The 25,660-nt window shown below is 42.9% G+C and overlaps 2 protein-coding genes across 3 annotated transcripts in view; both read left to right on the plus strand.

Moving 5' to 3' along the window:
• Window positions 1-25,660, plus strand: part of LOC134209274 (protein doublesex-like) — a 152,584-nt gene that overhangs the window by 113,414 nt on the left and 13,510 nt on the right. Inside the window, exon 1 of one of the 2 annotated variants that reach the window (XM_062685277.1) lies at window positions 16,352-16,621. The exons of the other annotated variant lie outside the window; for it this stretch is intronic. The gene's annotated coding sequence lies outside the window, so the exon portion shown is untranslated. Of the gene's footprint in view, window positions 1-16,351; window positions 16,622-25,660 lie in introns of those variants that run through there. 2 annotated transcript variants of the gene reach the window in all.
• LOC134206845 (uncharacterized) lies at window positions 17,190-22,592 on the plus strand. The gene has a single exon (XM_062682575.1). It carries the CDS (start codon window positions 17,190-17,192, stop codon window positions 22,590-22,592), a length of 5,403 nt encoding a protein of 1,800 aa, XP_062538559.1.

Here is a 25,660-nt window from a genome sequence, read left to right on the forward strand (position 1 = left end):
TTCACTTTGACCAGTTTCTTGAACTGGATTTCGAGCGCGGTGTATCGTTTGTGAAGAACGATCGCCCCGTGTTTCCGAAATTCTTTGAACGCGGCGGATTTCTCGCGATAAAGTTGCGTACACTCGATGTCCCACCACGGACTGTAGGGTTTCATACGAACCGAAGCTCCTGGCACCGGCCGACGTTGTGCCTGAAGAGCGCTTTCAAGAATCAACTGCGATAGAAACTTGTACTCTTCCCGCGGGGGAAGTGCTTCTATCGACTGTATGCCATCGCTGATGGCGTCCGCATATTTGCCCCAATCGATGTGCTTCGTTAAATCATATGAAAGATCGATGGAAACAGATTGCTTATGTCCATTGGAAATCGAAACTTCGATCGGCAAATGATCACTACCATGGGGATCTTGGACCACCTTCCAAGTACAGTCCAACGATAATGAGCTCGAACAAATGGAAAGATCTAGACGGCTATCTCTTGCTGGAGGAGCCACTCGTGTAACTTCTCCTGTATTCAAAATTGACATATTGAAGTCGTCGCAGAGGTCGTATATCATTGATGAACGGTTGTCGTCGTACAGTTCCCCCCAGCCTGTTCCGTGGGAGTTAAAATCTCCTAGGAGCAACCGTGGCTCGGGCATAACCGAGCAGATGTGCGAGAGATCTCTTCGAGATATCGCGGTGTTTGGAGGAAGATATATCGAGGCGATACTGAGCTCTTTTCCTCGAATAGTCACCTGACATGCGACAGCTTCGGTGCCAGACATCGGCGCAAGATCGACTCTATAGAAGGAGTGCTGTTTTTTGATCCCTAAAAGCACTCCTCCATATCGATTTGCCCGATCGCGGCGGATTATGTTGAAATCAGGAAAATGAAGGTTCACATCTGGTGTTAGCCATGTTTCACATAAAGCAAAAGCATCGCTTTGTAATTTGTTAACTAAAAATTTAAAAATATCTAATTTTGGAAGAATACTTCGACAGTTCCACTGTAGAATCGAAATCATGTTACCCTTATTGACTAAGTTAGCCATCGAAGGATACAAATGACTCGAGGAGGGGCATTTTCGAAGCCAGCTGCTTCAGGAGAGGAGTCAGAATAGGAAGAACAGTTTTGACCATGTTCTTCACGGGGTCGGAAGCATCAAAGAAGTTGAGGATGAGCTCCACGATGCCACAAAGTGTGAACATTGGAGCGCTCAGGAGTTCTTCTGCTCGCTCTGTATGCTCTCTTTCTGGCTGAGAAATCGCAAAAATGGGGTATCTGGGATTTTAGATGTTCCCGGAAGCGGTGGAAACTCTCGATCATCCCGATGTGAAACCACAAAAGTTGATCGTTTTGAGTATTTCCTCCGCTTTGAATTTGACCATGTTGGATTGGGGCTCACTTTGAGGCTGTTTTCTAGGCTTTTTCGAGGGTCGCTGGCTCTGTTTTATTATCTTCCCCGTTGAGCCATTGACAAAAAAGGGACCCCCATTCTCAACCTCGGAGTCAGAGCTACCTTGATCGTCCAAAGGAAGAGACGAGTAGATGGTGTCAGAAACGAGTGGAGGAGCGGCCTTCCTCAACATTTCGGCGTAACTTCGCCGAGAACGTTGCTGAAGAGACCGCTTCTGGTGGATTCGCTGCTGTATGTACGTTGGGCAAGCTTCAAGAGCATGTGGAGGGCTTTCGTTACAATAGACACATTTCGGTGCCGTCTTGCACGCGCCCTCCACATGCTTCTCTCCGCATGATGCACAGCGAGGTTTATTGCAACAGTACTGAGCGGTGTGGCCCAGCTGCTTGCAATTAACACAATTCATCACCTTCGGTACATACAGCCGAACAGGTAGACGAAGTTTGCCAATCACTACGTAGTCAGGCAGTGCGGACCCGGAAAAAGTGACGCAGAAAGAGTCAGAGGGGGAATAACTCCGCTTCTCTCCCTCCTGCGACACCGAATACATTTGTTTGCAATCCAGTATCGCAACAGGAGGCAAAGAAACGTTCTTGAAACGACCGAAACCTTGTTTCAAATCGTCGCATGTCATACTTCCCTCCGTCACCACCCCCGCGATCTCACACACTGCTGACGGTAAATACACCCTATATTCGAGAGTGAAAAGCTCACAGGTGACAATCTCGTTGGCCTGTTTGCGATCACTGACCGTGACACGGAGTTTACTGGACCCAACCATGTCAATGGTCGTGACAGACGAAAATCGCTTTTCCAGATCTTTGCTAATCTGGCTGATATTCAAACGTTTGCCTTTGGGTCGAAAGAAAACAACATACGGCCCACTAGAGTCGTGAGGGTAGACCTTGGGACGGGGGCTCGTAGAGGAAATTTTAGCGTTGCTGGTGTCCATTTCATTTTGGTTTGGAACAACCGAATGCAACGAAACATCTGACATGGAATACGAAGTACCCCCGCCAACTTCGCCTTCGCGCATTGCGGACACGAAATGCGCCGCTGCAGCGAGGCACAATCTATTTTAAAACTAAACACTTATCACAAGAACAGAAAAAAAAAACATACATACACACAAATTAATGAGAGGGGAAGACGAGTTAAAGAAAAAGGAAAAAAAAACTATTCCAATAAGATGGAGAAGAGAGGGAGCTCAAGTAAATACTTGCGTTCACACTGCTGTGTCGCCGGCTAACGGTTCTGGCAGCACACACTGACTGGATGGACAATCGCCGGGGCGGTGGTGCGGTCGAAGCGAACCACGCTGTTGTTGGTGTTCTTGCCGCAGACAACACTGCAACTGGGTGGATGGATGGTGGCAGGACGGCAGCGTCTGTGTTGGTGGAGACGCACGATGGATGATGACTGTCGGCGTGGGGCGATGATGCCTGCGCCTGCGATGGACGCCGAAGAAACTGCAAAACTTTGCGTTGTCTTGCAAAGGCAACGAAATGGCTACTCAACTGCTTCAGCTAAGCACCACTTCCACTCAAGCACTTGCTTCAAAACACTTTCGGAAAAAAACCTCTACCTGTACTTCAGGAAAAAAACCAAAAGAGAAGCAGACCGTGCGCGGACTTACAACCGTCTCGCTCGGATGCTCGACGTGGAATGTAAAGAACTTCCTTCTCTCTTCTGACTTTCTCCAGCTTCCTTTTTTGTTCTTCCTTTTTATTTTTTTCTTCTTTCTGCTTCTTTGCTTCAATGTTTATTCTCCCTTTTTCTTCTTCCCTCTTTCTTCACACTACTTCATACTCATCCTCCTTCCGTCTTTTTTCTTCCTTTCTCTCCCTTTTTTCTTCCTTCTTCTCTCTTTTCTCTTCTGTTTCTCCTTCCTCCTTTCTATTCATTTATTCCTTCTTCTTTCCTTTTTTCTTCTTTTTTTCTTTCTCCTTCTTTCTACCATTTTCTTTTACCATTTGTCCCTTTTGATCTTTTGACCTTTTTGCCCTTTCCACCACTGTGTCGAGGCTTAATGAAGAACAGTCCAAAACGCACCCAAGGGGTAAAATGGGCTAACTCATGAAATATTTTTTAGGATATTTCTTAACGAATATTACCGTTACCATTCAATATAAGTTATTCATTATCGAGCTGAACATAAACCCCCTAAGTTTCTCTTAAATTTAACGATTTGCAATTCATTCGCCTCACCAGTAAGATATTCGTCCAATCTGTATAAGCAAAACAAAAAACCATGCGTTCACCATTATTTCACGTGCAGAGTGATTTTACACCACCATTTTATAAACATTGCAAATGTGTTAGAAAGTCAACCTTGTTGTTTTGAATAGAAAATTATTGTGAAATGTAGCTGGTTTTGTAAATTTTGCATCTGCACGTTAAAATTGAACTGGTTCGGTATTCTTGTTTTATTTTGGTGGAAACATCCAAAAAGTTGAAATTCGGCGGAAACAACGTATCTACACATCATCTATTCATTGAATTCAATGCCGCATATGATACAATCGATCGAGGCCAGCTATGGCAGCTAATACACGAACACGGATTTCCGGATCAACTGATACGGTTGATCAAGGCGACGATGGGTCGGGTGATGTGCGTAATTCGAGTTTCAGGGGCATTATTGAGTCCCTTTGAAAGGCGCAGAGGGTTATGGCAAGGTGATGGTCTTTGGTGCCTCCTATTCAACATCGCTTTGGAGTGAGTAATACGAAGGTCAGGGATTGACACGAGTGGTGCAATTTCCACTAAGTCCGTCCAGTTATTTGGTTTTGCCAACGACATAGTTATTTTTTTTTTTAATCTTTCGTTTATTTTGAAGGCTCATTTGCCGTGGAGCGTTACGGAGCCGAAATCAATAATAATAATACAGTAGGAAAGGATTTTAGGGTACTTAAGTAATTACGATGCTGATGTTCACAAAGTTGACATTCCTCGCGATGTTTCACATCTGTAACGGGACAAACAACCTTTTTTTGGGTGTTCATCAACGAGAGGAAGACATACTGAAGGGATTAAAGACAGACATTCAAATGTATAACAAGAGGAAAACATTTTTAATGGGGTATGACAGACAAGGGAATGGGCAGACAATGATTACAGTTTTACATCGGCAACTTTCAAATATTGGTGGACCAGGGACATGTACTCGAGATCAAGGCCCGACAACACTTTCCTAATAGGCTTTGGTTGTTTTCCTCGGACCCGGAGATGTTCAGTTAGCGCAGATCTGGAGCCACGATGCTCCTCGCACGCCCACACGACATGATCGATGTCCTGATAATCCTCGCCGCAAACACAGAGATTTCCTTCCGAGAGCCCCACTCTGAAAAGATGTGCATTTAAAGTGAAGTGATTGGACATTAGACGACACATGGTTCGAATGTAGTCTCGTCCCATATTCAATTTTTTTAACCATGGACACTTCGAGAGCTGCGGGCGAATTGGATACAGCCATCTACCCAACTCCCCATTTGTCCATTTCTGTTGCCAGCTGTTCAAGGTTTCCTGACGAACTAATGTGAAAAATTCATCAAAGGTGATTTTCCGATCGTAAATATCACCTTCCATAGCGCCCTCCTTAGCCAAAGAGTCCGCTTTCTCATTTCCCGGGATCGAGCAATGAGAAGGGAACCAAGCCAAGGTGATTATGAAAGACCGTTTCGATAGAGCACTCAAAACTTTCCTTATCCCCTTTAAGAGATACGCTGAGTGCTTCACCGGTTTCATTGACCGAACAGCCTCCAATGAACTTAGACTGTCGGTGAAGATGAAAAAGTGGTCAGGAGGTAGGGATGTGATTTGTTCAAGTGAATAGTGTATAGCTGCTAGCTCAGCAGTATAAACGGAACTAAGCTCTTTGAGCTTAAAGTAGGCGCTATGAAAAACGTTGAAAGCACCGAAACCAGTAAAGTCATCCATTTTTGACCCGTCAGTGAAAAAGCTTCTCTCCTCGCTAGCGTTCCCGTATTTGCTTGCATATAATGGAGGTATGACCTCCGCTCGAAGAAAGTCTGGTATTCCATGAACCTCCTGCTTCATGGACAGATCAAAAGTAACAGAGGAACTGTAAGAGTCTAAGAAGTTAGCACGATTGGTGTCAATCGAAGATAAGCTTACCTCCAGCGTCATATACCAGTGGTAAATACTCATGAATCGAGATTGAGGGTTTTGTTCAAGCAGCCTCTCGAAGTTGTCAACGACCAATGGATTGAGAACCTCACAGCGGATGAGGAACCGGAGCGATAATTCCGCGAAACGATCTGTTAGTGGCAGTACTCCCGCAAGTACTTCCAAGCTCATCGTATGTGTCGAATTCATACTTCCTAACGCGATACGGAGACAGCGGTACTGAATCCTTTGAAGCTTCAGCATGTGTGTTTTAGCCGCGGACTGGAAGCAGAAACTACCGTATTCGAGGACCGACAAAATGGTTGTTCTATACAACGTCATAAGATCTTCGGGATGCGCTCCCCACCATGTTCCGGTTATTGTTCGCATGAAGTTGATACGTTTATGGCATTTTTGTGTCAGATACACAATGTGCTTCCCGAAGGTGCATTTCGAGTCGAACCAGACCCCGAGGTATTTAGAAGACATGCTATGAGTGATTGTCTTACCCATCAGTTGGAGCGGGAACCTTGCCGGCTTACGTTTTTTTGAAAAGACAACCATCTCAGTTTTCTCCGGAGAGAATTCGATACCCAGCATAGTAGCCCAAGTGGACAAATTGTCCAGAGTATCTTGCAATGGTCCTTGCAGATCAACTGAGGTTGGCCCCGAAACGAATACAACGCAGTCATCTGCAAGCTGTCTTAACGAGCAATTTGGCATGAGACATTCATCAATGTCTCTGACGTAAAAATTGTAAAGAAGGGGGCTTAAACATGTGCCCTAGGGGAGACCCATGTAGCTAATTCGTGAGTTGCCAAGTCACCATGAGAAAAACTCATACGCTTCTCTGACAATAAATTGTACACTTAGTTGTTTAAAATTGGAGAAAGTCCACAGGCGTGAAGCTTGTCGGATAAGACATCGACGCAAACTGAATCAAAAGCCCCCTTAATGAGCCCATTTGCTCTTTTTTAGCGAAAGTTAACTGAATTTCTGAAGCGGAATTGTTGCATGGAAGGGTTTCGGACAGCAGAACGATGGCGCGATCGGCCGAAATATTGTGTTCTGCGCGCCCGGTAGACCGGTAGTTAGTTTGTACTACTTTTCGCTCCCCCAGACCGCATCGTGCTTTCGTGCTGTGCGGTTCTTTCTCTCTTTGCGGAAGGAAGTTTTTAATACTACCCGAAGCTATTTTAATTTCAACGGTGCTTCTTAGCGCTATTTGTACCCACTGATCCCGTTACGATCTTTGCAAGGACCCGTGCCTTCGTTTCACGTTGGACCCGTTTGCGGAAGTAAAATTCCGACAAGCGGTGGTAATCCTGCAGGGACACCGTTCGGGAAAAAACCTCTTAGGAGGGCACGCCGCCACGCTCAGCAATGAGTATTAATAAAAACAAGAGGAAGGAGTCTTTGAATTCTCCACTTCCTTCTAAGAAACAAGGTTTCAAGACCGTCCTGCCAAAGCGCGGAAAAATAGAAGGAAGCTGGAGAATTCAGATATTCCTTCAAACTCTAATGTCGGAAATAATTTTCTCCTATCGAACTGAGCAATCAGTTCGATTTGATTAATGATGATATTGAGCAAATCGAATCTAGCCCAGGTGATTCGATTCATGCGAAAAAGCAAAGGATTCCGCCGATTGTGGTATCTGTTGCCGAGTTTTCTGGCTTTAGGAATGAGATTTTGAGTAACCTTCAGGGGATCAAGGTTTCATTTCAGATTGCTAGGAAGGGTGACTGCCGCGTTTTGCCGGGATCCTTTGATGATCGCAAACGTCTTCTTCAGTATTTAACTGAGAAGTGCCATAAATTCTTCACATACGACGACAAAACTGAGCGATTGTTCAAAGTCGTCTTGAAAGGTCTCCCCAGGGATGATAAATCACTGGATGAGATTAAAATTGAAATTTCTGAATTACTTGGATTTTCACCAGTCCAAGTAATTAAGATGAAAAAGAAATCCCATTCTGGTACTTCCCAGAGGGGCATTTCTCAAGAATTTTTTTTAGTTCACTTTAACAAAAATGAACTAAATAATATGAAAAGTTTGGAAAAGGCCTGTATTATGTCCCATGTCCGTGTTACATGGGAACATTTCCGCAGGCCTGGAGGAAATTTCAAAAGCCCCACGCAGTGCCGTAAGTGCCAAAAGTGGGGCCATGGAACCAAACATTGTCACATGGATCTAAATGCATGATTTGTGGTGGAACCTCTCACGCCAAGGACGCCTGTCCTGTGAGAGAAGATTTCAATAAATTTAAATGTGCTAATTGTGGGGGCAATCATAAATCCAATTTCTGGGAATGCCCTTCACGAAAAAAAAATTTTACTTCCCGTGCAAAATTGATGACGGGAAATTCCAATAGGATCCCAGATTCGCCAGGTAAACATATTTCAAACGCTCAAATTTCGAAACCGGTTACCGGTCGAGCAATTCCATACCCACCACAATTCACAAACAAATTTGGCCGCTCGTCAACGGGTAGCAAGCACTTCAGTAAATTCCAATTTTCAGAATGTACCTACGTATGGAAACATCGCTGCTGGTAGACAAAATTTCCCTTCTCAAAATGAGGTTTATACCCATGTCCCACCGGAAAATAATGGTCATGTGGCCGATTCAGGTAGCAGGACTGCTTCCGATTTTGATTTTTAACTGAACAATTGCATCACATGATTGATGCAATGTTCAAAGCAAATACCATACCAGAAGCTGTTCAGGTTGGTATAAAGTACACACAACAAATTGTTATCGGACTCCGTTTTAATGGATCTAAATAATTGTGTGAAAGTTCTAAATTGGAATGCCCGCTCTCTAAAGGGTAAGGAAGATGAATTATTCAACTTCCTTTCAGTTCATAATGTGCATATTGCCATTATAACTGAAACGTATTTAAAACCAGGACTCTCCATTAAAAGAGATCCAAACTATTTTATCTACAGAAATGATCGTCTTGACAGCGCCTGTGGTGGGGTCGCCATTGTCATTAATAGACGTATCAAACATAAATTATTTTCTTCGTTTGAAACCAAAGTTTTTGAAACCTTGGGAGTTTCTGTTGAAACAAATTTTGGACAATTTTCCTTCATTGCAGCCTACTTGCCTTTTCAATGCAATGGGCAGCAAAAGAATTTGTTGAAAGCTGACCTTCAAATTCTGACTCGCAACAAATCAAAATTCTTCGTAATTGGTGACTTCAATGCCAAACACCGTTCATGGAATAATGCTCAAAGCAATTCCAATGGTAAAATTTTATTTGAAGATTGTTCTGCGGGATATTATACTATTCAATATCCCAATGGACCAACTTGTTTTTCTTCCAGTCGAAATCCTTCTACAATTGATTTAGTTTTAACAGATTCAAGTCAGCTGTGTGGCCAATTGGTAACTCATGCTGACTTTGACTCTGATCATCTTCCTGTGACATTTGAAATCTCACAAGAAGCCATTTATAATCCAATCAGCTCTACTTTTAATTATCATAGAGCTGTTTGGGATTTATATAAAACGTATATCGATAGGAATTTTGATGTTGATATTCCTCTCGATACCAAAAGTGATATTGATAATGCTCTCGTATCTTTGACAAATTTAATTGTTGAAGCCAGAGGCATTGCAATTCCGAAATGTGAAGTTAAATTCAACTCCATTATTATTGACGACGATCTTCAGCTACTGATCCGTCTTAAAAATGTGAGAAGAAGGCAATACCAAAGAACTCGCGATCCCGCGTTGAAATTTATTTGGCGAGATTTGCTATTCTGAGAAATACCAACTTTGAGAACAATGTCTCGAAGTTGGATCCCAGTTCGAAACCCTTTTGGAAATTAACAAAAATTCTTAAAAAACCTCAAAAGCCAATTCCAGCGCTTAAAGAGGGAAATAAAATTTTATTAACAAATGGCGAAAAGGCTCAAAAACTTGCTCAGCAGTTCGAGAGTGCCCATAATTTTAGTCTAGGTCTAGTCCAATTGAGGATCAGGTTACACGGAGCTTCGAAGACATTCTCAATCAAGAGAATGTTTTTGACCCTTCGTTGGGAACTAATTTGGATGAAGTGAGATCTATTACTAGAAAATTTAAAAATATGAAAGCCCCGGGTGATGATGGTATTTTCTACATACTTATCAAAAAACTTCCTGAGAGCTCTTTATCCTTCTTGGTTAATTTATTTAACAAATGTTTTCAATTGGCATACTTTCCAGATAAATGGAAAAACGCCAAAGTTGTTCCAATTTTGAAGCCGGACAAAAATCCAGCTGATGCTTCTAGTTATCGCCCAATCAGTTTGCTTTCTTCAATAAGCAAACTGTTTGAAAAGATTATTTTAAATAGAATGATGGTTCATATTAATGACAATTCTATTTTTGCTGATGAGCAATTTGGTTTTCGCCATGGGCATTCAACCACCCATCAGTTATTAAGAGTAACGAATTTAATTCGGCTCAACAAATCTGAAGGATATTCGACTGGAGTTGCTCTTCTTGATATAGAGAAAGCATTTGACAGTGTTTGGCATGAAGGTTTGATTGTAAAATTGATGAATTTTAATTTTCCTCTGTACATCATTAAACTGATCCAAAATTATTTATCAGATCGCTCACTGCAAGTAAACTATCAGAATTCTAAATCTGATAGATTACCTGTAAGGGCTGGTGTCCCCCAAGGCAGCATACTGGGGCCCATATTGTATAACATTTTTACTTCTGACTTACCTGATTTACCACCAGGGTGTCAAAAATCTTTGTTTGCAGATGACACGGGCCTTTCAGCCAAAGGGCGAAGCCTTCGTGTCATTTGTAGTAGATTGCAAAAAAGTTTGGATATTTTCTCCACTTACTTGCAAAATGGAAAATTTCCCCGAATGCTTCCAAAACTCAGCTTATAATTTTCCCACATAAGCCGAGAGCTTCTTATTTGAAACCTTCTAGCAGACATATTGTCACTATGAATGGGGTTCCAATTAATTGGTCTAGCGAAGCTAAATATTTAGGACTTCTGCTAGATCAAAATTAACTTTTAAAAATCACATTGAAGGCCTTCAAGCCAAATGTAACAAATATATTAAGTGTCTATATCCACTTATAAACAGAAAATCAAAACTTTGTCTTAAGAACAAACTTTTGATTTACAAACAAATTTTTAGACCTGCCATGTTGTATGCTGTGCCAATATGGACTAGTTGCTGCAATACCAGAAAGAAGGCACTCCAGAGGATTCAAAATAAAATTTTGAAAATGATTCTGAAGTTGCCTCCGTGGTATAGTACCAATGAACTTCATAGAATTTCTAATATTGAGACATTGCAACAAATGTCCAACAAAATAATTTCCAATTTTAGACAAAAATCGTTGCAATCTTCTATTGCAACGATTAACTCTTTGTACCCTTAGTATAAAATAGGTTAAGTTTAGTTTAAGTTGAAAACATTGTAATTCCTACATGGTTCAATTAAACCAGAGGAAAAATTCTAACTGCCAGAGGCAATTGAAATGTATTAATAATAACTAAAAAGTAACATAGCAAATAAGGATGATAGTGTTAAGAAAACACGGAACACCTAGTCTAAGAGATGAATGCATGTATTAGATAATTAGCAAATAAAATTAGTTAAAAAAAAAAAAAAAAAAAAAAAAACTTTTCGCGCCCGATTCATGGCTAGGTAAAATCACTGGGAAAAAAGAATGCCACGGTCGTATCGCTTATCAGAGTGAATCCAGATCCAACGATGCCTACCAATTAACTGATAATCCTTCCTGTGGTTTTTGTGGAGACGCAGAGGAAAACACGGTCTTCAAATAGCAAAAACCACCTACTAATATTCCTTTCTTCTTCCTAACTGACTAACTAATTGATCATTTGAATTTTAGAGTCACTGAAACTTGCACACTGAGAATGCTTGAACAATCCCAGTCAATCATTCAGTTGATTCTTTGTGCAATTTCACTGATTCTGGTCAATCACGGAGTAGCAACCATAGATATGTGTAGTCAGTCAAAGCTAAGCTAATTTCGACGATTCTTTCGCTAATGCTTTTCCATTAGATGTTACCTACAAATATTACTTCCACAATAACATAAGTTTGTGAATTTGACTAAAGTGAAGAATAGGACTTGCACTAATCCTGTGCAGAAGAAAGTGACAATTTCAATAAAAAATATTGGCTTACTGTTGAGATCGAAATACGTATCTGTCAAAGGTACAATCAAGTGGTGGAATTAAATGGAATTGTACTAACTCGTCTTATGACAAGTTGGAGATTTGCTTAGTGGGCTCATATTGTCCATATTTCCCCTACTTATAACAGGCATTTAATTTCACTGTGATGCCTGTCCCATGATTCCGCTTTTCTTTACATGCGTTTTGACAGTTGGTAACGTACAATACCGGGTGCGGTAGAACAACACTACTGTCTGTCCCTAGTATAAGTTGCATTCCGCTGTTGATATTGCATTGCAGTACTTAAATGCGACCTGCTTTATAACTCAAACACGAAATGCAGAGCAGGTGTTGTTATCCGAAATTGCAAAAGTATATTAGGGGCACTGTTCCATTTCCCATCTCACTGCAACATATTTATCCCAACTCAAAAAACATTCTTATTGCTTGCATGTGTGCTCACTGTTGGAGAAAATTACAAAAATAAGAAACGTGCATCTAATTTTCATGCCTCCATTTTTTGGTAGGATGAATATGGGAGCCCAGCCAGAAATTGGCAATGCAGACGATTTCTAGTTTGCTATATTCTAGAATGCCCAAATATTGTTTCTGCCGCTCAAATCAAATCTGTTCCCCAACCGTGCAACGACGACACGCTGGAGACCACACCAGACCAGAACAAGAGAGCTAGCACAATTTTCCGAATGACGTGGCAAACGGTTCTGGTTCGGTTGAGTGAAACTTATTCAATTACGTTGCTCACCGTGTTTCGCCTTACAGCCGTCAACCCTTACACAAACCAGCGCCGAAGAACCTTTGTGGTCAGAGTGCACGAAGTACTAGTCCAGAATGGTACGAGTTCACATTACTGATACGAGCTCCACCATATATGGCAATATAATACTAATAGTATTGCAGTTTATCCCATATCTAGCTCATATAACCTAGCCGGCGGATACAAAGAAGGGGCATAATAAAACGGGTGCCAGCATGTTATTGCCGATATGAATTCGGATTTTATGACTCCAGTCGAATGAACACGTGTAATTAGACAGACGACCGATTGGGAGGCATTCATTTTTTTTACAATACTACGATCAAACAATTGAAAACTCTTCAACAAAATAGAGTGGATGACATACTTGGGGCATTGATGTTAGAGGATACTGATAAAGCGAGGGTAGGGTGAGAATTCAAAAGATAACCTTTTTTCAAACAATATCAAGCATAAGTGCTTTGCTTTCAGCACAATAAAGGCCCCATAACTATAAAATATAGGAGAAAATAATACCAATTATTGGCAATCTAAGCCGCATGTGAAATTCAAAAAAGGAGGATTTCTATTTACTTTTAAACACTTAACTTCAATTGCTTTTATTACCTTAACACTGCAAGCAACAACCCCTGCAGGAAGCGTGGAACGACAACTTTGCCCCGATATATCTCAGGTGTTTTTAGTCCAATTGTCATGATTCTTTCCAGTCACAATCTGTAGGATATCAGGATTTCGATAGCGACAACAGATTGTTTACCCGTACATTGACCGCTGATAACCAGCCGGAATATTCCGTTCCACGTTTTTTGCAACATTTACAAGTCGCAATACGTTGCTTGCAAATCGTATTCGAATTGAAGCCATTCAAAATTGGTTGCCAAAATTTAATTATGTTAATGGGAGGCATAAATAGGGGGCTGGGGGTAATATGGACACCCTAAGAAATCGCGTCTTTTTCACATGGAAAACGTTGTATATATTGGGGACCGAAGCCACTTACGTGTTTTTTTTGTGATTTTTATGACAATGATAATCAGGATGAAAAAAATCCCGGTTTAAAAGTATGTGGGTGAATACAATTGCATTTGGCATTTTAATAGTCCTCCTAAATTTTCAGCTGGTTTGGATGTAATTTGATTGCGCACTTGCCATTTGAAGTTTGTATGGGAATAACTATAAAAATTGCCACTTATGTGAAAGAGCTTTCCATGAAGCGGACTATAAACTATTTCCATATAATTACAGAATAGGTCTTAAGCTGAAAGTCAGTTGTTGTTGCGATTTGTAGGCAAAATTAAAAAGAAAAAAATGCCTATTATTGATAATTGATGTTATTCTTTTACGTGTTAAATTGAATTTCCTACGATTCAGTAATAACAAATCTTATATATAAAAATGAAATGGTCTGTGTTCGTATCCGCATAACTCGAAAACGGCTGGATGGATTTTCTTCATCCCTTCAGCAGTTACGTTCGATATAGTTTCCGACGGGTTTATATGATATTTCCTCATGCAAACATCATTAATAAGGTTGGGTAAATCGTGAAAAACTAAAATTAAGAATCGTATGGAAATTTTGCATAGTCAGTTCATAACGCCATTTCCGCCTACTATGCAGGACAACGTCTGCCGGGTCGACTAGTGTTGAATAATAATTGATATATTGGGTAACTTACAATAATATATGTATATAAGGAAAAAAAGGTTAAAGGAAAAAATGTATTTACTTCATAAGGTCTATATTACCCACTTCAGAACGTGTCCGCTTCACCTCACCATGATCCAATTTCTTTGTAAATTCTCAAAAAATCAAATTTTGAGAAAAAGTTTGAGATCCTCGAGGATTATGCGGATAAGTTTGGCTGATTTCTATTTAAAAGCTTAAATACTGCACATCAAAAATTACATCACCACGGAATTTTAGCCATCTTCTTCTTCTTTATCTTTATCTTTATATATATATAAAACTCAATGTTTGTATGTTTGTATGTATGTTTGTATGTATGTTCCAGCATAACTTCTGAACCCATTGACCGATTTCAACCAAATTTGGAACACACATTCTTCATCTTAAGGAGACGACGATAGGGGGGTTAGGGATGCTTTTTGGAAAAGGGGGAGGGTAAGAAGGGAGGGCAATTGCTAAGTTATCGATCAACTCAGTGTAACTTCTAAACCCATCAGCCAATATCAACCAAATTTGGAACACACATTCTTTATCTTAAGGAGACGACGATAGGGAGGTTAAGCATGCTCTTAGAAAATAAGAGATGGTATGTGGGGAGGGGTATTGTTTAGCAATCGATCAATTAAATGTAAGTCTTGAGCCCCATGACCGATTTGAACCAAATTTGTATCAAATATTGTCTGTCCTAAGGAAACGATTTTAGTGGATATTGGTAGGTCCGTTTAAAATGGGTAGGTTGTGAAAGAGAGATATTGTTTACTTGGAAATCTATTCAGCATAACTTCTGAACCCATTTCCGATGTTCACCAAATTTGGAACCCATATTCTCTGTCTGTGAAAGACTATATCAGACTGGGTAGGACTGTCATAGCTGAACGAGACAGAATATATTTATTAAACGAACAGTTTAGTATACCTTCTTATTTAGTTCATCCGAGGTTCTTTGACATTGTACAATGCTTCGAAAACAATTCCTCAAAAATAGCAAATCCTCGACAATAACATTTCCCTGAAAATGACATATCCCTGAATGAAGCAGGCCATTAACATAACACTATTTGGCCTAAGGTCATTCGACATGAAGTGAATTTGGGATAATACTGAACAGCATCAGAAAAATCTTTCATAGAAAGCATGCATTGCTGGGTATAAAGCAATGATGATTGTTACCCTTCATCGGAATCATAGTTTGCCCAGTGAAAAGTAATGAATAATGTGTTTCCTTCTGGATGGTGGATGTGATTTCTCCTTTAAAAGTAGGCATTTTTCCGGAATAAGGCAATGGTGGGTGTGATCCCTTCTTTAAAAATATGCGTTTCCTCGGAATAAGACATCGGTGGATGTTTTCCCTTCTTTAGAAATAGACGTTTGCCCGGAATAAGGCTATTCAAACCCCCTTCTTCAAAATCGGTCAATATTTTCAAAAGCCTTCTTTTAATCAAATGATGAAGTATCAACAAGTAAACACAATTACCCTGTTAATCAATTGGTTTTATTATTTTTCGATAGTGAAAAAAAGCTGCGAACCAAACTGGCAACTCCGAGCAAGGCCGGGTACATAAAGCTAGTAGTTTACATAAAATCGTTAATAAACAGAATAGTTTTTATTATTTGAATGTAGTAAAACATGTCGTATTCATAATTTTGAAGCAAGCAATAAGATCAAATTGATAGAGTGCCAAATTTATAACGATTTTGCTCAAACGAGACCCCTGTCCAGTGTCCGTTTAACCCCACCTACCCTATTATCTATTAAATCCTGACGTCGTCCTGACAGTAGACGGCGACAAGTTGAGGAAATTAGGATTTAAGAATTTAAGAATTCAGGAATTTAGAAACTTTGGAACTTACGATTTTAGAAATTCGTAAATTTAGCAATTTATGAAGCTAGGGACTCATGAATTTATGAATTTAGGAATTTGGGAATTTAGGAATGTACTTTCGAATGATCGACTGTTTATTGTTATTTTAACTCAAAACGGCTACGCAGTCTGTTAAAGCAAGTAAGGGCACAAACACGGTACGCCACTGTGAAGCACTCAGCTGCGTAGCGACGGCCGTGCGATGTGCAAAAATGCGAAAACCAGCTGATATGTGCGAACCGAGAGATAGGCGATCAGTGATGCGCTCTCGCAGCATCACTGATAGGTAGCGATAGTTAGTTATCTCCCAACCGCCGCCGGTGTTGTTATCGGTCGACCGTACGACCCCGTAGAATAATAAAATTATTTACAGTCCACAATTAAGTGTTTTTCGGTGGAAATAAATTTCGCTAGTGACCGTATCACAAACTGTATTAATTCGCGTTCCGAATAAGTTTCCGCGGGTGCAAACGGGAAGATTCCCAACATTTTGGTCCCGCCGAGCCGGATTTGTCGGGCCCGTTGAGCAATTTCAGTGCGTGAATTGTGTGTGATATCGGCCATCGAGCTACTGCGGACAATATACCGATTGCTAATTGTTCGGTACTTTGTTTTTTTGGCGCGGAACGCCATCGTAAAAGTGGTTTAATTGACCGGGTAGAGACCCGTGTGTTAGAAAGGAAACTGCTTAGGTGATTCTTTGCCGTCGCCTGTGTGGCCTTTTGGAGTGTTGTGTTTGGTTGCTGCAGACAATCAGAGGATCGGAAGGATCGCTCGCCTTTTGTGGACCAACGTAACCGAACCCAGGGCCTGGGGTGGACATCTGGAGATCGCCGATACGAGATAAGTAGCCTGTGTGAGAGATTGTGTGGTTGAGGTGTCTGGATTGATTTATTTTGTCACCAGACATAGAAACTCTACTGAGGTAGATTGTTTCATGCTCGTGTGGAGCATAAAATTGCATGCAAGTTGTACATACCCAGTAGAGCACAGTGGGGAATAAGTTGTGATTCTCCGGTTTTTATAATTTATTGCCTTTTGAAGGCACTTGAGATTGCTGGGAAGTGATTAATTCACTTTTGACAATTTTTGCCAGTCTTTGTCAGTTCGCTCGGTCGCTTGAGGTCTCGGGAGTGAGTTGTGAATTTTGAAGAGAAGTGATTCAAGCAAAATGCCAGTGTCCGATTTACGAGCTCTTGTGAAGCAGGAGCGTCATGCGTGGATTACTATGGAGAACATTGAGGAGTTCTTGGCAACGTATGATGAAGTGCGTGATAAGTGCGTAGTGCAGTTTCGTATGCAGAAACTTGACGAAGTGTACGACAAGTATTGTGAAGTGCGAGTACAAATTGAGGTTCAAACTGACGATCTGGATATACAGGATGCAGCTAAGGATGAATCAGGCGAAAGCAGACCGCAGGACATGGCTGAGGCTCGGAAGAGGGAGAACGAAGAAATCTTTAAGGAGTTCGAGAATAAATACTTCAGACTGAAGCAGCAGTTATTTTCGAAGACGGTCGGAAACGCTGGAGATGTGTCGGGACGGCAAACGGTAGGCGAAGCGTGTCAGCCGTCACGGATAAAGTATCCAGAGCTGAGGCTGCCCACTTTCTCTGGCAAGCTTTCTGAATGGATCAACTTCCGGGACAATTTCAAGTCATTGATCCATGACAACAATCAGTTGAATTGTATTGACAAGTTCAACTATCTTCGAACGTCATTGAAGGATGAAGCTCAACTCCAGATCAACCAAATCCAGGTCAGCTCTGCAAACTACGCCCTTGCTTGGGCCACTCTGGAGGCCAAATACGAGAATCACAAGCTGATTGCTCAAGAACACTTGAGAGCCATTTTCGCGGTTGCTCCGATGAAGGTGGAAGGCTATCAGGGATTGAATCATCTCCTAACGACATTTAGGGTCAATTTGCAGCAGCTGGAGAAGCTAGGAGAGATTACCGACAACTGGGGTACGCTACTCGCGTTCATGCTTTCCCAGAAGCTTGATGACGATACGATGCGACACTGGGAAACGCACCACAGTTCGAAGGACATTCCATCGTACAAGCCCATGGTGGAGTTCCTGGAAAAACACTGTGCTATTCTTCAGTCCACGTCAGCGCGAAGGAGCATCGAGTTCAAGAGGCCGGTTAAGAGTCAAGTGGTTCATGCTGCAGTGTCATCTGATGCGATTTGCCAAGTCTGCAACGGTGGATCGCATTCCATTGAGCAGTGTAGACGCTTCGGGAAAATGAAGGTCATCGATAGGAAGATGATCGTGCGGAAGCTTGGATTGTGTCTGCAGTGTCTGCGATCTGGACACTTTGTCATGGATTGTTCGAGGTCTGCTTGTGGCAAATGCGGAGGAAATCATCATTATATGCTCCATCCATACGTCGCTCCGGTGAGCCAGGAGCAAACTTCAAGCCAACCCTCCTCCCAAGTCCAAACGAAGAGACCTCAAGTCGCGAACCCACCGTCACAGCACTCATATCAGGCCCAAACCCGGAACAATTCACACAACAACCCACAGCCTACACAAACACCAAGTACATCTTCGCAGTATGCACGCTTGATACCTCCCACCAATACTCCTACAATACACCACACTGCTACAACATCCGAAACACACCATCAGTCAAGCATTGCGCTTCTGTCTACCGCTATCGTGAAACTTGGTGATCGTCACGGAAACACCGTATTTGCGCGCGCTTTGCTGGACAACGGTTCACAGATCTGTATTATGTCCGAGTCGTTGTCTCAGAAGTTGAAGTTCCAGCGAGATCGAGAAAATTTGCCTGTGAAAGGTGTGGGTGGTTGTTCGTCTGTCAGCAAGCAAGCAGTGTTAGCTACAATTTCTTCGTGCAATTCGTCGTACGTGTCGTGTGAACTGAAGTTCTATGTGCTGTCGAAGATTACGTCGAACCTGCCGCAGCAAAGCTTCGATATTTCCTCGTGTCATTTACCGGAGGGAATTTCTCTGGCGGATCCAAACTTCAACGAGTCTGCGGCGGTTGACGTGATTTTGGGTGCGGTTATCTTCTACGACCTCCTGTTGGACTCACAGCGAAAGCTCCCTGGTTCGGGATTGATTCTTCGGAACACACAGCTGGGATGGATTGTTGCCGGAAGTATTCCAGATGCCTCTGTGGTCAGCTACAACACGGTAGCCTCTGCGCCTGTGACTACGGAAGAACTCCGTGAGGAACTAGCGAGGTTCTGGGAGCTGGAATCATGTCGCACGAAGAGCTGTCTGTCCATCGAGGAGTCTGCATGCGAAGCTATTTTTAAGGAGACAACTACCAGAGATTCAGATGGCAAATTTCGAGTAACGCTGCCGAAGAGAAAGAACATGATCGAGAAGTTGGGAAAATCGAAGCTGATAGCAAAGAAACGTTTCCTGTCAATGGAGAAACGGTTGGACGCCAACACAGAAATGAAGGCGCTATACACAGCTTTCATGCACGAATACTTGCAAATGGGGCATATGCAAGAAGTCGTAAACGGCAGCGAAGATGAAGTTTCTGCTCCGGAATATTATATCCCGCACCACGCAGTGCTGAAGCCCGACAGCACGACTACAAAACTAAGAGTAGTTTTCGATGCATCCTGCGCTACTGATTCTGGTGTGTCATTGAATGACGTCTTGATGGTGGGACCTGTTGTTCAAGATGATCTCCGAAGTATCCTGTTGCGGTTTCCCATGTTTAAATATGCTATTGTTGGAGACGCGGAGAAAATGTACCGGATGGTATGGCAAAGCGAGCAGGATCAGCAGCTGCACAAAATATTCTGGAGAGATACGTCCCAGGAGCCATTGCGGACGTTTAAGCTCACCACTGTGACGTATGGTACGTCATCAGCACCCTACCTGGCTACTCGGTGCCTAAACCAGTGTGCCGAAGAAGGAGCGGATCGCTATCCCGTTGGATCTAGGGTGGTCAAACGGAGCTTCTATGTGGACGACATGCTAGCAGGATCGCATACCATCGAAGAAGGCATTCTACTGTGCAAGGAAGTTCTGGAGCTTCTGAAGGGGTCAGGATTCAACCTGAGAAAGTGGAATTCCAACAATTCGCAGATTTTGAGAACGATTCCTTCCCATCTGAGAGACGATCGTGAACTTCTGGATTTGGACGAGAAGACAACTGTCAAGACGCTGGGCATTACCTGGGAGCCAGCTACCGACACGCTATGGATCAAAGTTCCTGATTTGAGGCCAAGTGGGCCAATCACGCACCGTGTGGTGCTATCAGAGATAGCTCGTTTGTTTGATCCATATGGGTTAGTTGGTCCGGTGGTGGTCCAGGGGAAAATATTCCTTCAAGAGTTGTGGAAGGGAAAATACTCGTGGGATGAGCCACTCAGCGAAGAACTTCAGTCACGATGGTTGGAGTTCAGAACCAATCTTCGAGAGTTGGACACGGTATCTGTTCCTCGGTGGATCGGTTTAGGTAAAGACATTATCTCGTGCGAGTTCCATGGATTCAGCGATGCAAGCGATAAGGCGTACGGTGCAGCGGTTTATTTGCGCTGTATGGACCGAAACGGAAATATTACCGTCAACCTGCTGATGGCAAAATCTAGGATTGCGCCATTGGAGGATCTCAGCAGAAGAAAGAAAAGGCAGTCCACGCCCAGGCTGGAGCTATCTGCAGCGCTACTGTTGGCGCACTTGTACGAATCTGTCTCAACCAGCATGGCGATTGAAGCGAAGTCATTCTTCTGGACTGATTCTACAATTGTCAAATGCTGGATTTCCTCACACCCGTCAAGATGGCAAGCTTTCGTGGCCAACCGTGTATCGGAGATACAGCACACCACAAAGGATGGTGCTTGGAACCATGTTCCGGGGATCGAGAATCCTGCGGATATAATATCGAGAGGAGCAACTCCAGCTCAAATAGCGGACAGTTCCCTGTGGTGGACTGGTCCAGATTGGTTGAAAATGGATACACAGTATTGGCCAGTAAGCACGCTGGCTCCAGAACAGCAATTCGATTCGGTGACCCTGGAAGAAAGACCGCTACTGTCAGCCGTTCTACAGATTCTGCCTCCGAATGAAATCTTCACGCTGCGATCGACTCTGCTGAATACTATACGCATAACTGCTTGGATCCGTCGGTTCTCGTTCAACTGCAAACCACGAAACAAATTTCAGCGAAGGTGCGGCATCATAACAGCCGCCGAACACGAAGCAGCATTACTAGTTTTGGTGCAACTCGCCCAATCGGAATGCTTTCCGCTGGAATTGTCTGATCTTGCGTCAAAAAATGAAGTCAGAACAACATCGAAGCTCCGAAACCTTAACCCGATAATGGTTGATGGGACACTATGCGTTGGCGGCCGGCTTGGAAATGCTCCAGTTTCGCGAGGGCGCAGACACCCGATTATCCTGGATAGCCGCCATCCTTTAACGAAGCTAATTGTAATCGACTACCATCTCCGACTGCTCCATGCAGGCCCTCAGTTGATGATATCCTGCATACGGGAAAGATTTTGGCCACTGAGTGTGAGAAACTTGGCCAAAAGGGTGACGCATGAATGCGTCAAATGTTTTAGAGCGAAACCAACGGTTCACGAGCAGCTGATGGGAGATTTGCCGATTGAGAGAGTTTCGCCTGCTCCTGCCTTCCAACGGGTGGGAATTGACTACTGTGGACCCTTCGAACTGCAGCCTGCAACGAGGAAAGGCGCTCCTGTGAAATGTTACCTCTGCGTGTTCGTTTGCATGGCGTGCAAAGCCGTACACATCGAGGTAGTTATGGACCTAACTACAGAAGCATTCCTTGCCGCTCTGAGAAGATTCGTCGCCAGACGTGGGAAGCCAATCGAAATCTACTGCGACAATGCGACAAATTTCGTTGGAGCACGGAGGCAGCTGAGTGAGTTAGACCGCATGTTTCAGCGACAGCAACTTCAAGAGCAGCTTTGCGCAGAAACCTCAAGAGACTCGATAACCTTCAAGTTCATACCAGCCAAGTCACCCAATTTTGGCGGCTTGTGGGAAGCTGCGGTGAAATCGCTGAAGGGCCATATGAAAAGGGTCATTGGTAACAGGATGCTGAAACCTGATGAGATGCACACCATCGTAGCTCAAATAGAGGCATGCCTCAATTCGAGACCTTTGACTCCGCTTAGCAACGACCCGAACGATTTGGAAGCATTAACTCCAGGCCATTTCCTGATGCAGCGTCCGCTCACTGCGATGCCGGATCCTAGACTTCTGGAGCTACCGGAGAACAGACTCTCCAGGTGGCAGATGATGCAGCGGTTCAACCAAATGATCTGGAGACGATGGTCAACTGATTATCTGTCGAATCTTCAGAGTCGCAACAAGTGGACAAAGCACCGGAACAACTTGAACGTCGGAACTATGCTTCTATTGAAAGAGGATAATATTCCACTTCTCATGTGGCGACTGGAACGCGTGATCGAGATCCATCCAGGGCAGGATGGAAACGTGAGGGATGTCACCGTTCGCACGAAGGAGGGTCAATATCGCCGGGCAATCTCCAAAATTTGTATTCTGTCCATCAGGGACAACCAGACCGAAGAATCAACACGCCAGCAATAAGTATTTTTCGCCCCCGTACGGGGCATCTTAAGGCATCCAGCGATACAAACCGTCGCTACTGCCTGGGGGCAACCCCAAAGTTATGTATATGTCTACTGCAAGTCCGGGAACATTCTGATGCGTTCTCCCTTAACAGAATTCACCAAGCCTGGGAGGAATCGACATCTGTTCCAGAATACGTCATCGCATCATCATCAATCTACAACAAAGTTATGTACGCCCCCATTTGGGGCAACCGTTGGCATTATTGTGGCAATCCAGCCACATCTGCTGAGGGTACGATGCGCAAGTTACGTGTTACAATTCTCCATTCTTGAATTCGGATCCAAACCGCTGTTTTGTTTTGACAGATGCGGATCAACACCGGCCTCGTGGTATGCGGTTATCATTCGGATCATTGAAGATCAAATCAGCTAAGTATGGCCCCATGTGGGGCAAAATGGCGGATAGCGACATATCATGTTGCATATGCCAGGGGCCGCATACCAAGTTACGTTTCGTTAGTATTAAGAAGTATTTCGGAAGCCAATCGATTTCCCTTCCATCAGGATCACCAACTCGACACAGATAGCTCGGATCGACGTCCCCCTCGGAGTACCTCGAGTGCAATCCTGGATGAAAGCTGGTTCACTGCAACACGACTTCCACTAAGTATCTCACGCCCCCATTGGGGCACACTTTGGCAAGCGCAGAGAGTTTTCGTCTGTTATCGCCAGGGGGCGACAGCCAAGTTATGTTTCCCATCTTCAGTTTGTGTTCCGGAATCAAGTCGTTTTCTTCGACAGGACACGGAGGAGCGATTCCATCGGCGCAGTGGAAGTGCGTAAACAGCGGTGCTGGCGGAAGTCATCAGGAACAATCGAGATCAGCGAACAAGGACAGGAAGATTAGTAGCAGAAGCCTGACTTGATGGACGGTCAAGCTCACCTCACGGGAGGACAAGAAAGTGATCGAGGTTGAAGTCGTCGATAGTTGGTCTTGTTGTTTGTTGCTTTTGAACTATTGAAGTAGATAATGTAAATTAGTTTTAATTATTTCGAGTAAACTCAAGGCGGCCGGAATGTTAAAGCAAGTAAGGGCACAAACACGGTACGCCACTGTGAAGCACTCAGCTGCGTAGCGACGGCCGTGCGATGTGCAAAAATGCGAAAACCAGCTGATATGTGCGAACCGAGAGATAGGCGATCAGTGATGCGCTCTCGCAGCATCACTGATAGGTAGCGATAGTTAGTTATCTCCCAACCGCCGCCGGTGTTGTTATCGGTCGACCGTACGACCCCGTAGAATAATAAAATTATTTACAGTCCACAATTAAGTGTTTTTCGGTGGAAATAAATTTCGCTAGTGACCGTATCACAAACGGTATCAATTCGCGTTCCGAATAAGTTTCCGCGGGTGCAAACGGGAAGATTCCCAACACAGTCTTTTAGGATTAAAACAAGATTTATATTTGTCCAACGTTTCGACACGGTTGTCGAAACGTTGGACAAATATAAATCTTGTTTTAATCCTAAAAGACTGCGTAGCCGTTTTGAGTTAAAATAGGAATTTAGGAATTTAACAATATTTATAAGAATTCATGAATATAAGAATTTACAAACATAGGAATTTGGGAATTTATGAATTAAAGGAATTTAGAAATTTTTGAATTAGGAATTTATGAGTAGAGAAGTTTAGGAATTTGGTAATTTAGGAATTTTCGTTGAATACCTCCTAGAGTTCTTCCAGAAAGTCTTAATGAAGCTTGTTTGAGAATTCAACCTTAAGCCTTACAGAAACTCATCGTGGAGTTCCTCCAAGATTCCATTCAGGAGAACCTCACAGGAATCTCAAAGTTCTTCCATGAATTCCTCCTGGAGTTCCGCAAGGAACTATTCCAAGAAATCTTATAGAGTTTCTCCAGAAATTTTTTCTGCAGTTTCTTCGTGAATATCTCCTGAAGTTCAGCCAGAAATTCCAGCAATTCTTCAGAAAATTTCTTCATCCTGAATTCCCTTACGAATATATCTTGAATACCCCCAGGAATTCATCTTCAATTTCCCCCAGAAATTCATCTTGAATATCCCCAGGAATTCATCTTCAATTTCCCCCAGAAATTCATTCTGAATTCCCCCAGGAATTCATTCTGAATTCCCTCAGGAATTCATTCTGCATTTCCCCAGGAATTCATTCTGAATTCTCCCAGGATTTTTTTTTGTTAAATATCTTGGCTGTGCATATGCACAGCACATGTTTCGAAATGGACAAATTGATATGAAATTTGCGAAAAAGAATCCACGTGTCTTGGAGGGACTCGAACCCCCAACCTCCTACTCTCTAGATAGGCGTGATAACCCCTACACAACAAGACCACTTAAAGGTCACGTTTGCAGAAAAGCCATCAGAATCCGAGTACCATCCTCCACCCTGGTTAGCTCTCTTTTTTTGCAAATTGAATATCTTTCGGATGCTTGATTTGTCCAATCTCCACATGTGCTTTACTGTTGTATATCCACAGTCAAGCGAGTGCACATTGTTTATTAAACGAGAGGATCGCACTCCATGCCCCCAACAACGAACTGGGGGGACTGATATAGAATGCGAATCAATCGCACTCTGCTGTGCCAAAGGCTTGCTTGGCTAAAGCATTTGAAGAGTTAGATTGCTTTACGTGTGCGGTCGCGTGTACTCAGACGACTAATGATGGTGAAAGACCGACACTTGATTACAACAGTAAAGCACATGTGGAGATTGGACAAATCAAGCATCCGAAAGATATTCAATTTGCAAAAAAGAGAGCTAACCGCGGTGGAGGTTGTCTCTTGTTGTGTAGGGGCTATTACGCCTATCTAGAGAGTAGGAGGTTGAGGGTTCGAGTCCTTCCAAAACACGTGGATTCTTTTTCGCAAATTTCATATCAATTTGTTCATTTCGAAACATGTGCTGCGCATATGCACAGCCAAGATATTTAACAAAAAAATGGTTTTCGTACGGCCGAGTTACAAAAAGGGCGATAAGCTGGATTGTAGCAACTACCGCGCAATCACATTGCTGAACGCCGCCTACAAGGTACTCTCCCAAATTTTATG

Source organism: Armigeres subalbatus, chromosome 1 (genome assembly GCF_024139115.2).
Source record: "Armigeres subalbatus isolate Guangzhou_Male chromosome 1, GZ_Asu_2, whole genome shotgun sequence".
NCBI classification, from domain to species: Eukaryota; Metazoa; Arthropoda; class Insecta; order Diptera; family Culicidae; genus Armigeres; species Armigeres subalbatus.